Source organism: Zootoca vivipara, chromosome Z, assembly GCF_963506605.1.
Source record: "Zootoca vivipara chromosome Z, rZooViv1.1, whole genome shotgun sequence".
Taxonomy (NCBI): domain Eukaryota; kingdom Metazoa; phylum Chordata; class Lepidosauria; order Squamata; family Lacertidae; genus Zootoca; species Zootoca vivipara.
Window position 1 is genome coordinate 13,688,486 of NC_083294.1, and position 16,814 is coordinate 13,705,299.

Consider the following 16,814-nt stretch of genomic DNA (forward strand, 5'->3'; position numbering starts at 1 on the left):
TGTATAGAGATTCCATATATCTGTCCAGTTAGAGTAGAAGGAACTAGAGTGTATGTTCCTGGTATTGGGAAATATGGACAGATAAGGGATTCTTCTGCTGTACCACCTGCCTTGCTGCTCAGCTGTCTCCCTGTCTGAGCTGACAGAGCTGGTCTCAGAGGTGGTGTTGAGGCCTTCCAAAATGTTGGTTCTGGGGGATCTTCAACATCCATACTGAGGTGACTGGCTCTGGGGTGCCTCAGGACTCCGTGGCTGCCAAGACAAGCATGGGACTATCCCAACATGTCAGTGGCCCAACACATGGCGGGCCTCACTCTGGACCTTGTTTTCTCAGTTTGTCATGGTCAGATCACTTCCTGTTGACATTGCCGCTTTCAGCACCTTGCCCTCTCTCCAGAAGGGATGGATCCAATGGGTTTCCAGATAGCTTTGGGAGATTTTCTGGCTGATATGACTGGCACTCCTAACAAAGCCCTGGCTGACCTCTGGAACATCTGAATGGATCATCCAAATGGATCAGACTGTTGACACAATCGCCCCTGACCTCCCTCTCCCACCTTGTGGAGCCTGCTTAGCTCCCTGGTATCCTCCAGAGCTTAGGGTGAGGAAACAAAAAGGGATACGGCTTGAATGCAAATGGAGGAAAGATCTGATCAAATGCAAGTGAACGCTGGTGAGGGCTCATCATCGAGCCTATCTAGTGGCAATGAAGGCAGTAAAAGAGGCACGCTTTGCTGCCTCCATTGCATCCTCAATATGTCTTCTGGTGGCCCAGCTTCCCCCTATCTGGACAGGAGTAGCCTGACTACTGTTGCCTATGCTCTGGTAACTTATAGGTTAGATTACTGCAACATGTTATCCATAGGGCTGCCTCTGAAGATGATTCAGAAACTTCAGCTGTTGCAGAATTTGGCAGCCAGTTTGCTCACCAGAGCAAGACAATCTGATCATATTACATCAATCCATGCCCAATTCAGAGTGCTGGTTTTGACCTATAAAGCCTTAAATGGTTCAGGACCACAAGAACCGCCTATCCCCATATGAACCAACTTGGGCCCTGTGTTCATCATCTGAAACCCTTCTTGGTGTGCTTCCTCCATGAGAGATCCAGAGGGTGGCAACACGAGAATGGGCCTTTCCTGCAGCGGTTCCCCATTTGTGGAATGCTCTCCCCGGGGAGAATCAGATGGCGCCTTCATAATATACCTTTAGGTGTCAGGTGCAAACATTCCTCTTCAACCAGGCCTTTGGCTGACTAACATCCTAACATCCTATACCCTTTTGTACAGGGAAAAGACTATATCAAGAGTGTGCCGTACCTGATGTGCTGAATCATTTGAGAGAGACCCCTGGTTGTAATGGAGGGCATGAAGTCCAGAGCTTACCCAGTGGTAGCCTCCACATGGATATTGAAGTCACCCAGGACTATCATCCTGGGGTCTTCCGACAATACCCTAGAGGCCACTTTGGCCAGTGATTCTCAGGGATGCTGCTGGGCAACAGGATGGTCAGTAAACCAGCAGCATCTCTTGGCCTGGCATCCAAGTTCAGATCTTCTAACCCTGTCCCAAGATCAAGAGGCTTTCTGGTCAAGGGGGTAGTGCTTTTATGGACAATAGCAACACCTCCCTCCAAGTCGTCATCCCCAATTCTAGCCTAGTGCTGTACTGAGTACCCAGGTGGACACAGCTGCGTAAAATCAAGGCAACCCAGCTCACTTATCTAAGTCACAGTAATGCAGCCTGTTCATCCATGATCATTGTGGATGAGCATGGCCTTGTTATGGATTGATCTGGCATTTAGCAACAGCAGCACCAAACCAGATTGCTCAGTGGATATGCTAACAGTACCTTCTAGAGGAGTGAGAAGGCTAGAACATGGAGCAGAGACTAACCATCTAGGCCTCCATCCCAGATGGAAGTCAGGCCCTCCAACTGTACCTTCCCCACCCCAAACCACTGAAATTGGGGTATCACTAAATAGCACAAGTCAGGAGAAAATGGTACTTTCCAGTGTCATCAAAAGAAGGACTCTTTGCACAACCTATTTCCCCTGCCCCCAGAGAAATTCCTACCCCAGAGAAATATCAAGTAGTTTTTGCTTTAAATTCAAACCAGCAAGCATTGGGGCCACCTCTATCAGAGGAGAGCAAAATCCAGAAGTTATAGAAGAAATGCATAGGTTTCTTCCGAGAGCATGTATTCCTGATGCATCTTGTCATTGCCTCTCAGGAGAGCAGTACTAAAATTCCACTCATCATTTTATCATTCAGCTCAAAATCTTCTTGGCTGTTTTTCACACCACAACATTTTGTGTGAAAAGTGACATTCTTTTCATTCTCGTTAAGAATCAGTTTTCTCTTAAGCTTCTAGGGGCTGTGGCTGGTCAGCTTGAGCCAAGATGGCAGACTCGTTTTGCCGAGTGCCCTGCCAGTGCAAAGAGGGGCAAGTGAGAAACATGCCTCCTAAACCAGCCAATATACCAATTCCTTTGCCAGTCCACTGCATGTCTACTTTGCAGACCTATTAGCTCAAGCATTGGCCCAAGGCATCAGACATGAAAACATAAGAAGGGCCTGCTGAATCAGGCCACCTACTCCAGTATCCTGTTCTCATAGCAGCCAAGCAGGACTGGAGGCTGTGTATAGCTAGAATGAGCAGTAGCCATCAAGAGTCTTACCCTCTTCCTAGTCTCAGTCTTAAACCCCCAAAGAATGCTGTTAATTTAAAATATGAAATTATTATCACAGTGTATTGTTTCTCCCAATCTAAGGTGCCAGGGGATAATCTGTTTAATATTTCTTTACCCAATTTCCAACACTTTCCAGGTTTCAAGGCCAGTACAATTATTATTGTACAAGTGGAGCATTAGGCCTCTGCCTCAATGGGCCCTCATCACCCAATCTGGCTAATCATTTTGGCTGGGAGCCCAGAGCCCAGAGACTGCTGGTTCAGGCCAGTGGAGCATCTAGTTCAGTATCCTGTTCTCACAGTGGTCAACCAGATACCTGTGGGAAACCCACAAGCAGGATTCAAGCACCAGAACAGTCTCCCCTTCTGTTGTTTGCAACAACAGGTACAGTGATACCTCGGTTTATGAACACAATTGGTTCCGGAAGTCTGTTCATAAACTGAAGCGTTCATAAACTGAAGCAAACTTTCCCATTGAAAGTAATGGAAAGTGGATTACAGTGGTACCTCGCTAGAGGAATTTAATTCATTCCACGGGTCTTTTCTTATAACGAAAAATTCGTCTAGCGAATCCCATAGGAATGCATTGAATTTTTTTTATTTTTATTTTTTGCCCATAGGAACGCATTAATTGAATTTCAATGCATTCCTATGGGAAACTGTGATTCGCTAGATGAATTTTTCATAAAACGAATTCGTCTAGCGAGGCAACCTCCGCTCGAAAAATCATTTCGTTAAGCGGAAATTTCGTTAAGCAGGGCATTCGTTAAGCGAGGCACCACTGTAATCCAAGCCAGACGGCAAAGAGGAAAGCCGAAAGATGATAAAAAAGGGATGAAAACCGGGGAAGGGGGGGAGGGGAAGCCCATAAAATATGGTTTTTCAACTATGAATGCAAGAAAAATTTTTCTGTTTTGTATTGTTTTTTTCTTTTTCTTTTTTTTTTTCGCCCTTTCTTTTTCCCCTTTTTTTCCTATTTCTATTTTTCTCTTTTTTTGGTATAACAATAGATGGTTGGATGGATGTCCTCCTGCGTACTGCCCTGGTTTGCTGGAGCTCCCTGGTGGCAGGGGGGGGCTTTGGGGTCAGGGGAGGGGGAGGAGGACAGAAATCCAAGCATAAAATGGACCATTTCTGACTGTTCACAAACATGGGATACTTCTGTGGCAGGGGAGGACCCATGTGGGTGGGTAGGAAGGAGGTGGAAAAGGGGTTTAAGTATGTACCGTTTTTTTGTTTTTTTGTATTTTGTAAAATTAATAAAAAGTATGTTTAAAAAAAAAAAAAATCCAAGCCAGACGGGTCCGTGGGAGTACTCAACCTGAAGTGTACTTAACCCGAAGCATGGATGTAATTGGTTCCGGAAGTCTGTTCATGAACTGAAGCATTCATAAACTGAAGCGAACTTTCCCATTGAAAGTAATGGAAAGTGAATTAATCCATTCCAGATGGGTCCGCGGGGTTTGTAAACCGAAAATTCGTAAACTGAGGTGTTCATAAACCGAGGTTCCACTATATTCAGAAGCAATGCTCCATCCAACTGCATCAGCAGAGCACAACCATCATGGCTAATAGCCCTCTCCTCCTCCATGAATTTGTCTAATGTACGGTAATCCTCTTTCAAACCCAAGTTGGTGGCCATCAGTGTGAGCCACAGAAGGCTGTACTTTCTGGAGTGATTTGAATCCCCACTTTTTCATACCTTTCCCTGTGCCCCTCACTACCCCAATCTCTGTTATTAAAAAAGGGGGGGTGCTGGAAATGGGAGCATTTAGCAAACACAGTAATAAACTTGGAGAGAGCGCCTTGCAAACAAGCATCTAGAAAAGGCCACAACGGAAAAGATGGCTGTGTGTGTACGCCACACTTTTTTAATCACGTAATTGCTGAGTGACATTCAATTCGGTGGCCTTAAGTTTCTCCCCCCCCCCCCAGCATCAGGCACCCGCTCCTCTCTACCTGGTGCACCTCCACATCCTCCACTATGGCCTTTGAAGCGGGGGAGTACCTTAACTACACCGAAATTTGGCCAGGCTTCTGCATCTTACAGTAGAGACACGCATGCAAACAATTGAAGTCTTTGAGAACAATGAAATATGCATGGCTATCTGTGACAGCCCTATAAAGCAGAGCAATTAGCCGCGTAATCCGAGAGAGCTGAGGCGGGTGGGCGGCCCGCGGTTCCCTATTAGTTAAATGCTTTTTGTATTTGCGCTTCCCATCAAATCAACTAACACTTCCTTTAATTGGTTCATGAATTATACAGCTCCTCCTGCATTATAATTTAATCACCAGTAAACATTCCTGGGGCCCCACTGTAAAATGGATCGCACTCATTAATTCGTTAATTTCAGCAGATGGAAGGGGAGAGCGCCGGATGTACGGTGTGGCAAAATACCGACCGCCTCTGGCAATGGAAGAAGGGGGGGCCGTTTAGGGTCTTTTTTCCCTTTTTTTTTAAAGGGCTGTCAGAAACTCAATCTGTGAGCTGTCAGCAGCAGCCTGGACCCTTTCTCCCCCCTGGCACCACTCCCCACTTTTGCTTCTGCCATCCCTCCCTTCTTCACCCCACCCACTGGCTGGAAGTGACTGACGGATTCATACGGAGCCTTGTCAACCCGTCTTTAAACATCAAGCCGGCGGGTAAACCGAACCCAATGTAAATTATTTCTTGTCTTAACGGGCGCCCGTCTCTCTCTCCCCCCCCCCCGTTTCTCTGTCCCCATGAATATTTCATGGTGGGCAGCATAAATATTAATTCTAATAGCTCTGCACGGTGGTTATTATTTCTGTCTTATGACAAATATTCATAAAATATTCAGCACCCTTTTTTGGAACACTTACACACTTGATTGTGAAATTTCCTTTTCTCTGGCTTCCTGGGGACGCGCTGAACATATTGGGGTTCTCTTGATGGACTGCTTTCCTCCCCACTCTTTCCCTCCCTCCTGCCTCTTAATTAATACTATGAAATATAAATATTTAATCCGATTTATTTTGCGTTTTCCCCAGAAGCGAACCCTATTAGGCTGGAGAGGTTCTGTTTGACAGTATTTAAATGGGGGAAATTTATTCCCCATTAGGAAATTGGTTACTCTTGACACGTGTGTAAAGTGACACATCATCGGCTCTTTTCCTCCCCCCCCTTCTCCCTCTTTTGCATTTGCAATGTGTCTCCTTTTCTTCTTCAAAAAAATTAAGACTATTCAAGGGCATAGATCTTGCCCCTGGAAAAGTTTCTGCCACTATCATTTGGCCAAAGGGTTAACTTTGCTTTGTGGACACAGACAGTGTTAAAACACGCTATTTCTTTATACTAATACTTGGCAATTTAAATAGCATTTTTCAGGTATTTAAAGCGGGGTGGTGGTGGTGGGGGGTTTGCTCTCTGAATGCTGCTGAATTACAACTCATCAGCTCTCACTAAGCGTGGCTGATGGCCCGGGAATGTGATGGGTCAAAGCAGTGGCTTACAAAAGGCCAGTGGATGAGGTTGTGGCCGAGGTGACATCTGAACCTGGGACTTCTCAGCTTGCATTTCAGCTGTGCCAAATATCATCTTATTTTGTTGTTAATGCAGAAAATTGGCACAGGTGATGTAGCCAAAGCAAACGTCAGCATTCTGATGCTGTTCAGTTGTCTTGACCTGCTTTCCCCTCACCTTATGGCTGAGTGATGAGAGGTTGTCTAGTGGCCCTTGTGTGATATCATCATATTTGTCCTTGACCAAACCTAAGCACTCAGGCCTCTAAAGACAGCATGGTAGGCTTGGAAGGCATCTCTGTTGGGGCTGCCGACTGAGAGCCAGGCAGGTAGGGAAGCAAGCAAGCCAGTTGACAATTCACTAGCAGCCCCAATTGCACGGTAGAAAGTTTGTTGGGCAGCCCAAGGGGAACATAAGAAGCTGCCGTAGTGAGCCAGAGTTTTGGTCCTTCTACTCAGTGCTGTCTACACTTACTGGAAGTAGTTCTCCAGGGTTTTAGGCAAGGAGTCTCCCAGCCCTACCTGGAGATATTGAGATTTGAACCTGGGACTTTGAATGTGCAAGGCAGATGCTCTACCACTGAGCTATGGCCTCCCCCCCCCCAAAAAAAATAAAGTAAGATTCTAGTCCTCTTGGTTCTGAATACCAGGCTGAATTAAATAGAAACATAGGTCCATCTAGCATAGTATTGTCTGCACTGACTGGCAACACCTCTCCAGTGTTTCTGGCAAGGGACAGCTGCAGCCCTACCGTGATATGCCTTTGGGGATTCAACTTGGGACTTTTCAGCATGCAGCTGAGTTACAGCCCTTCCACATAATATGGGAACATAGGAACCTGTGTTATACCAAGCCAGACAGTTGTTCTACCTGGCTCAGTGTTGTCTACACCAGTGTTTCTCAACCAGTGTGCCTCCAGATGTTTTGGGACTACAACTCCCATCATTCCTGACCACTGGTCTTGCTAGCTAGGGATGATGGGAGTTGTAGTCCCAAAACATCTGGAGGCACACTGGTTGAGAAACACTGGTCTACACTGACTGGCAGCAGTTCCTTAGGATTTCAGACAGGTCTACCTGGAGATGCCATTGGGTATTGAACCTGGGACCTTCTGCATGCAAATCAGGTGCTCTAGGGGCTGAGGTACATCCCTTCCCTGTATGTGTTCAGGATCATTTGCAGCATCACAAAAGTCCTTTCCTGGCATTGTACGGGATCCAGATTATGCCTGTGGCTCCAACAGCAAAAGGCTCTGTCTTTTCTGCTCCCTTCCAAGCCACAGAAGCTCCCTCCTTGCCGAGACGAGCTGCGATTAAGCTCACAATTAGGGGAAATGGGGCCAGCTCAGTTGTCCACCGAAGGAGCTCCCTGCTGCTGCCATCTTTATTCCTGATCTGTGAAGTGCCATTGGAGCAAACTCTGGGGGGAATCTGACAATGATGGAATAACAAACGAGAGGGAGGGAGGAGGAGGCAGAGAATAAAAATGAGAGAGGTGGTGTGTGTGTGTGTGTGTGTGTGTGTGTGTGTGTGTGTGTGTTTGTGTGTGTGTGTTTGCATGAAGAGATGTGATGCCATTTCAGGAGCAGTTGCTGATACCACCAGTTCCTACCTCTTTCTTTTTTAAAAAAGTGGGGCATTATGAGCAATTTCTCTAAAGGAACTTTATGGACATCTTGAAAAGCCTTTAAAATGTTTGCATTGCCTGTGCTTCCCCTCCCCCCCATATGCTTATATAACACCCCCCTCAGTGGATGATGTATTCAATGCTTCATACAGAGCAGAGTTATCAAATTAATGGGTATGGCTAACTTAGATCTGGTAATTTCAATGGGTTTGCTCATTGGATACAACCAGATATTCCCGATTCCTTGCAGATTTAGTGATGGGAACGGGGTGGGGTGGGGAGGAGGATTAGACTGGACATGTTGCCCTGAAGCTGATTGATCCCCTATATAATATTATCAGAACAAAGTTGTATATGTTCAGGATTTGGTAAGATGAGATAGAGACTTCTCCTGCATGAAGGCCATGTCAGTTTTTCCGCTTTGAAGTACAAAAAGCTGTGAATCAGTTGGGCTGAGTGTGATGTCCTGAATAGGCTCCTTTCCCCTTCTTCAGTTCGCCAGTCATCAGACTCGGCAAAGAGGAAAGCCTTGTAACACTAAACTGTAGTTTGGCTATAACCACAGTTACCAAATTCCCACTGAGAACTGTGGTTAGTTTAAAAGCAGAAGCAGATTCTCCTTGCGTTTTTGTACACATCACTTGACTAGAGAGGACTGCATTGCAAAATTTGGTGGTGTGAATTTTGAAGGAGGGCTGTGTTGCAGTTTATGTATTGTATCATAGAGTGTGAATTTGAACGTGAACTGTATCAAATCCTTCCTTCCTAATTAGAAGCAGAATGGGCAAGGCAGAGCAGGAAGTGTATCTGTGGGAACCTCTTAAGCTATTCATTCTGCAGTGTCACCGTAGATCAAGGGGGAGGGAGCCCTTGGCCCTCCAGATATTCCTGAACTGTCATCATCATCCCAGGCCATGCTGGCTAAGGCTGATGGGAATTTTAGTCTAGCAACATCTGGAACACCAAAGATTCCCTGCACCTGCCCTAGATGGCAGCCTTACATGGCTAAGAAGGAAGACTGGATTTCACTGCCTCTTTCCCCGCTGTGGATATATATTGTTCTGGGGCCATGGCAAGGCAGGCCTGCAACATTTGGCAACTGAGTAGTTAACAGCAGTAATCATAGGAATACAGTGGAACCTCGGTTTATGAACACCTCGGTTTATGAATTTTCGGTTTATGAACGCCGTGGACCCATCTGGAACGGATTAATTCACTTTCCATTACTTTTAATGGGAAAGTTCGCTTCAGTTTATGAACGCTTCAGTTTATGAACAGACTTCCGGAACCAATTACACCCATGTTTCAGTTTATGAACGCTTCAGTTTAAGTACTCCGCGGACCCGTCTGGAACGGATTAATCCACTTTCCATTACTTTCAATGGGAAAGTTCGCTTCAGTTTATGAACGGTTACTCCGCAGACCGTCTGGAACGGATTAATCCACTTTCCATTACTTTCAATGGGAAAGTTCGCTTCAGTTTATGAACGCTTCAGTTTATGAACAGACTGCCGGAACCAATTGTGTTCATAAACCGAGGTACCACTGTAGTCTCTCTCTCTCTCTCTCTCTCTCTCTCTCTCTCTCTCTCTCTCTCTCTCTCTCTCTCACACACACACACACACACACACACACACAGGTTTAGGCACAGCTGGGGGAAGTTGTGGCATTATCAGTTATGCTCCCATTTTAAGCAAGGATCAGCCAGTGCCCCCCACCCCCTGCCGAGTGGAGAGCATGCAGAATGGAAAGCAGTCAGCTGGTCCCTGCTTACCAAGGGGAAGATGTATAGGCTATGTATAGAACAAGATGAATGGCCTTCTATTTTTGAAAGTTGCTGTCTCACAATAAAAGCAGAAGTTTAAAAGTAGCTTTAAACCAGAGGAGACTGGTCCATTAGGGCATATAGGGGCACTGCCCCACCAACCACAGCCTGCCTTTGCCCCTCTACCCCACCTGCCTGCTTTTCCTCTTTAGGGGTTGGCTCTGCCAGCCAGCTTCTTCCTCCATAGTTTCAGTGTTGCCCAGTGTTCTACAACTCATCAGGGAGGAGGATGGGGACAGAACTAGAATGAGTTGGCCCCACCTCTGATTGCTTCCAGCTTCACCTGTCATTGGCTGTGTCTACTGGCAGGGCCACTGCCTTCTGACCTACAGGGCCCAATGGGCAACAACCACCACTAAAAACATGAGAAGAGCCTTGCTGGATGAGGCCAATGGCCCATCTAGTTCAACATCCTGTACTCCCAGGACCCAAGCACAACAGCTCTCTCCCCTCCTACTATTCATAAGCATTACTGCCTCCAAGTGGAGGCAGTTTAGCCAGAATGACTAGTAGCCATTATTCTCCTCCATGAATTTGTCCAATCCTTTTCTAAAGCCATCCAAGTTGGTGGCCATCACCAACTCATTTCCTGTTGAAGTGAGTTCAATGGTTTAGCACCCAGGAGTCCCGGTTGAAGAGCTTCATTGACTTGTGCCCACAAGAATGTTCCTGTTCCTTCTAGTCCACATCCAACAGATTTTCATTGTCCACCTCAAGGCCCAAATCATCATTCAGCATCACATGGTATCTGAAGAAGTGTGCATGCACACGAAAGCTCATACCTATGACAAACTTGGTTGGTCTCTAAGGTGCTACTGGAAGGATTTTTTATTTTTATTCAGCATCACAGTTTGATTGCATCCACTCCTGATATCTATGCAGATATCTGCTCTACACACGTAGAAATAACCCTATACATTTTTGGAGGGCACTTATTAACCATGCCCGCTGGGGCTGGTTCAAAAATTTTAAACAGTAAAAATACTACCGTAATATATAAAAGGATGTCATATAGAGGAGGGAGAAAGATTGTTTTCTGCTGCTCCAGAGAAGCGGACATGGAGCAATGGATTCAAACTACAAGAAAGAAGATTCTACCTAAACATTAGGAAGAACTTCCTGACAGTAAGAGCTGTTCGGCAGTGGAATTTGCTGCCAAGGAGTGTGGTGGAGTCTCCTTCTTTGGAGGTCTTTAAGCAGAGGCTTGACAGGCATATGTCAATAATGCTTTGATGGTGTTTCCTGCTTGGCAGGGGGTTGGACTGGATGGCCCTTGTGGTCTCTTCCAACTCTATGATTCTAATGTAATCTATAAAAGCTAAAACAATTGGGGAAGGGCTGTAGTTCAGTGGTAGAGCAAAACTTAGTTGGATACAACTCTTTGTAATTAATTATGTTTTAGCAGACAGTGGGAGTAATAATGTAGGTTTTGTGGAAGCTGAACTTTAGCAGAATGGAAACAGTGCTGATGGTGAAGAACAAAGGACTGGGTGGAAATTGCTGTCTGCTTACATGTGTATGCCCCCCGCCCCACTGCAAGCACCTGCTGCTCTTCCTAATGGTAGGGCTGGAGCTGTCCTCTGTTCTCCAGCTCCGAATCTTCTGCTCAGGAAACCAAACTGATTATCCTGGGAGACCAATAAATAGGGTGGGCTGTGCAGTTCTGGCAGCATAGAAAGATGCCTTGTAATCCTCTCCAGAACGTGGTTGTTTGTTTCCTTGTTTGTTTCCTTGTTTGTTTGTTTATTAAATTTGTATACTGCCCTTTATCCAAAGATCACAGGGTGGTTCACAACATAAAAACACATAATAAAACTAAACAAAAGTGAACAAACCAATAACCACAGCTGCCAAATCTCCCGTTTTTCGCGAGAAACCCCCGTATTTTGTTACCATTTCCCGCTGTTATCCCGAATTGATTATATCCTGTAAAGCTCCTGCCGATGGCCATGTCCCAGCTCCCGGCTGTTTGTGCATGTCTGGACATGCAGACATGGGCAGCCCGGCACCAGAAGCCGCTTCTACGCATGTCTGGCCATGCGTAGAAGCGACTTTCGGCGCCATGCCACCCATGTCTGGGCACCGGAAATTGGGCAGCACTGACACCGGAAGTCGCTTCTATGCATGTCTGGACATGCGTAGAAGTGACTTACGCTGCCATGCCACCACGTAGAAGCGACTTCCAGTGCCGGGTGGCCGCTGACCCCAGATTTTTCAATCTGGTAGTTGGAGGGTATGCCAATAACCCCTCTCCCACAGACACATTTAAATGGCCTTCTTCTTCAACTGCTGGGTGTTGCCAGGATATAATAGGGCAGGCTTCCTCAACCTCGGCCCTCCAGCTGTTTTTGGCCTACAACTCCCATGATCCCTAGCTAGCAGGACCAGTGGTCAGGGATGGTGGGAATTGTAGTCTCAAAACATTTGGAGGACTGAATTTGAGGAAGCCTGTAGCAGGGGCTTGACGATGGCTCATCCCTTTGACCCTCCAGATGTTAATAGACTACAGCGCCCACCATTCCAGGTCATTGGCCATGCTTCCTGGGGCTGTCAGAAGCTGTTGTTCAGCAACTCCCAAAGGGCCAAACGTTCCCCCATGGCTGATTTAGGCAATGAACACATCTGAGTCAGGAATTACCCACCTGACTCCCTACAACATTCCCCCCCTCCCCTCTGCTTGTCTTTATTGCTGACACCAGACTGAATAATAAGACACGCTTTCTCCACACACAAAATGTGTATTTCCGACAAGGCTCTTCCACTGTTCATCTTGCTGGCAGCTTCTTACGAGGGGTGGGTCTGTGGCTTTTCCTTCTCAGTTTCCTGCTACATTTCTCTTTTTCTCAACTTAGTGACTATGAGTAGCGACAAGGCTCCTTGATATGGCAGGTTATAATCCTTTCCTTCTTTTTTGTTTTGTTTTGTTTATTTTGGAAAATAATAGGGGGAGCCGTATCAATTATCAGGACTGTATAAGCAGACATTGTTGCCCCCCCCCCCCCGCTCCTTTCCCTGCCTTCTGCTAGAATATTCATCTCAATACACTTTATCACTAGTTACCCGTTGTGACAATCACAATTCCAGACGGTTGTTGGGCAACAGAAACAAAGCAGAAACAAAATGTTTGGAGTGTAAAGGATAAAAGACTGTTGAAAACTGTTATATTCTCCTCCTGTCTTTGGAATCATTGAGATCTTCTGCTTTTTTATTTTTAATGCTGGGCTGAGGTGTGTTTTTTTCCCCCAACTCAATGCAAGTGGAAGTCATTATCTGTAAACATTTGAAGAGCCAGCGAGATGATTTTCATAACTTTAAGTTCTACAAAGGAGCCAAATAATCTTGCTTCGTGCATGCCACGGTGATAGAACCCTCCGGCTTTCATCTGATCTGATTCTCCCCAGTAAGGATAAAATGTTCCCTTTGGTGAATGTCTAAAGCTTACACTAACCGGTCTGAGAGGCACGTGCATGCCCCCCCCCCCCAAATGAATTGAAATGAAATATAAAAACTAAGCAGTATAGTCTTGAAGCCAGCCGCAGGGAGAAATTGCATTCTGAGGAAAGCCAGCAAAATATCCTATTCCCTACCTCCCAGAATAAAATAAAAGTTCATTTCTACAAAGAATTTGGAGTGGATTAGGGAACAGGAGAAAGACAGAAAGCTAAATAATAAACAGGAGATTTCCCCCTCTTCCAAGTTACCTCTTCCAATATCCCTTCGGTAAAGATATTTCCTGCATTATGCAGCTTGAGGTATGAGAAATCCTGGGATGCACTTCATACTTCAGGGTTGGAAAGTGGTGGCTGTAATTATGAATGAGCATAAAAAATCCCCCTCTGTATAGTAAAGAAGTGAAAGAGGGTTAACATAGCCATCTCCCTCAGTTGCTGGCTTACTACAGACAGGGAGCTTTGGGCTCATGGGAGCATCTGAAAATAGGAGCACACTCCTGTGGTCAGTTGGGATAGCCCAGGAGTTTATGTCTTGGTGCTCTTCTTCCAAGGGTCAAAATTATATACATGATGAATGAGTGGTGGAACAGATTGCCCTTCTTCAGCCTGCGGGTGGGGGAGTTCCAGATTCAAATGCTCCTCTCAGTTCTTTTCCCTTACAAAACACACACACCATGCAAAGAGAAAACTAGCAGATCAAGGACAAAGGTTCATTCATGGCCTCCGTTGTGCTCATTATTTTTTTAAAAAAAAAATATTGAGGATTTTCTTGGTTTACAAAGGTAATGCAGTGTCTCATTAATTTTTCCATTGTTACACATCAATCTTGCTTGTTGGGACATTAGGAAGAAGGGGGGGAAGAGGTGGGCGGGATGGGGGAGTGGGTGGGGTGGGGTGCCTATGTTTCTGTTTTTCTTGATATATGCAATAAATAAACAATATTTATGTGTGGCAAGGAGTTTTTAATATCGGAGGGCATTTAAAAATGTGTAACTCCCTCAACTGGCAGTGATACAGGCCAGATTTCTTCCAGCTCATCCCTCTGTGTAGATTAGACTTTAAGGCATGCCCAGAAACTAAATCTAGGGAAGGAGCCAGCACAGGAAGGAACTCTGGCACATCCTCTATGGAGAGGTCTCCCAAGGCCTTCCCTTCCTTAGAAACCCCAGGTTCAAATGGACTGAGCTTCCTGGGCTCCATGAGGGCTTACAGGTAATGCCTGAAGAAGGATAATGGTCCGACATAAGAACAGCTGTGTTGCATCAGGCTAATGATCCCATCTAGTCCATCACCCTGTTCTCACAGGGGCTGAACAGGTGCCCCAATGGAAAGCCAGCAAGCAGGACCTGAGCACTTGTGATCTCCAGCAGCTGGTATTCAGAGGCATCACTGCCTCCGACAGTGGAGGTGGCACATAGCCATCATGGCTAGTGGACATCGATAGCCCTTTCCTCAATGAATCTGTCTGATCCTCTTTTAAAGCCATCCAAGTTGGTGGCCATAATTGCCTCCTGTGGGAGCAAGTTCCACAGTTTAACTCTTAGCTTCAGTTCCTTTCCTAATGATCCTTAGCATGGAATTCAACTGACACTCCAGTTTGCCTTAAGGGCCACCCTTTTAATGATGCTCCAATGCGGGCAAACATGGGAAATTAAAATGGCACCTAGAGACAGCACTTTGGTGCTACTGGGAACATTCCGGCCAGATAGGACCGCCAGGGTCCCTTTGTTGGAAGAGAAGTCCTCTCTCTTAACTTGGAGGCTGATTGAGAGGGACCGCAGCATCCGAAAGGCTTCTGCAGGCTAGAGGACCAAGTGCAGGCAGGTGATGGGAACAGACCCTGGCCCTGGACTGAGGCAGCTTCTTGTATTGTTAATTGAATATCATTATTCTTTAGGATACAGCAAGCCGGCAACTTGGGTGCATTTAATTTGTGTGCTTTCAGCTTTACTTGCATGGCAAAATAAAAACAAAACCTATTAAAAATCAAAAAGGGGGCAGAAACGGGTGGAAATGACTTTGGCAGTCCCACCTGCCACAGAACCCAATGTGTTTTGACTATACGTGATTTTGGCATTAAGCTTGATCCCTGGAACATAACCACTGCATAAGTTGCGGGCCTACTGTAGAGGAAGCATCCAGCTGTTCTCAAAAACCAGCCAGTGTGCTACTGCTAGGGGCATTAACTGAACATTTCCCTCTCCCCCCTCTCTAAATAGGGTGTTTTTCCTGCACATCACACCTGAGTCCATTCTGGAGCGCCTGTGTTACCGTATGCTTGACCCAGTCACTGGAGAAAGGTTAGTAGCAGGTGTGCTTGGGATAGCTTCACTGCTTTGGAAAATTTATCCAAATCTAGTGGGGGGGCATATTTTTTGTTTTTGTTTTGCAGAATACAGTACACTCTTTGAAGGGATGTCTGGTCCAAGTGCAATTCAAAGTTAGCCCTCAGTTACCCTTCAACAGACAGGCTCACCTGGACAGCAGACTGAGCAGGCATATGAACCTAGTCACAGCCTTCGCCACTAGGGCGAGGTGAATTTCCATTGGAATGACAGTAACCCTGTCTGCATTTGCATTTACTCCAGGGGTGGGTCACCCTTCTTAAGCTGAAAAGCTGCCTTCCCTTCTAGACAACCTTGCAAGGGCTGCATGCCAGTGATCAGGGCCGGCCCTACGGCCAGGCTGGGTGGCGCAGGGCACCACGGCGCTGGCCCGCCAGGAGGGCGCCGCGAGCTGCGCCCGCCTGCCCGCTGGCTCACCGGTCCGCCGGTCCACTGCGCAGCTGCACCCACAGCAACCGCGCTGTGCCTGCCCGCCCGCCGCGCAGCAGCGCCTTTGGCAGCCGTGGTGCGCGCTGCGCCCACCTGCCCACCGCGCTGGGAAACGGGGTGGGAGGGTGCACCACAGCACCAGTGGCGCTTAAGACGGCCCTGCCAGTGATGGGAGGAGCCATTGGCAAATGTGGGAAGTGTCAGTTTTCTCATTTACACAGTAAGCTAATTTCATCACATGCTCATACACTCTTCTCTGTCCCTCACCCAGACAAGCAAGAGGCATTGTCAGAGTTCAAGAACACACCCCTGCCAGACAAAAAATTTGGAACTCAATCAGATCCTGTGAGGGGCATGGCCTGGGGAGAGTCCTAAGGGTCAGATAGAAAGGCCTGGAGAACAACTTTCAGCCAGGTGGCCTGAGGTTTCCCATCTACACATACAAATCATCATGCACATTTTATGCAAATCATTTTTGAGGGGCAGTGTTGATGTGTAAGTGGCCGTGCTAACCATAGTGAGCAAGTCTGGATGGAAATCAAAAACGAAACTGACATCCTTGTGTCTGAGCTCAACAACAGCACATGAAGGCAACAACCGCTACTCCCGGTTTTGTCTTCTAGCTACAGGTGTTCCCAGGTATATTGCCCCTGTGCATGCAGGTCGGCGGTTTGAATCCGCTTGACAGAGTGAGCTCCCATTCCTTTGCCCCAGCTCCTGCCAACCTAGCAGTTCAAAAGCATACCAACACAAGTAGATAAATAGGTACCGCTGTGGCAGGAAAGTAAACAGTGTTTCCGTGTGCTCTGGCACTCGCCACAGTCCTCCGGTGTGCCAGAAGTGGTTTAGTCATCCTGGCCACATGACCCGGAAAGCTGTCTGTGGACAAACACTGGCTCCCTTGGCCTGAAAGCGGAGATGAGTGCTCCAACCCCATAGTTGCCTGACAGGACTTAACCGCTCA

The 16,814-nt window shown here is 46.7% G+C and overlaps 1 protein-coding gene across 2 annotated transcripts in view; it reads left to right on the forward strand.

Moving 5' to 3' along the window:
- AK8 (adenylate kinase 8) overlaps positions 1–16,814 on the forward strand; it is a 108,470-nt gene that overhangs the window by 89,440 nt on the left and 2,216 nt on the right. For both annotated transcript variants that reach the window (XM_035102200.2, XM_035102197.2), the window contains exon 12: positions 15,296–15,376. In XM_035102200.2, the coding sequence (XP_034958091.1) occupies positions 15,296–15,376 (81 nt within the window). The remainder of the gene's footprint in view (positions 1–15,295; positions 15,377–16,814) is intronic.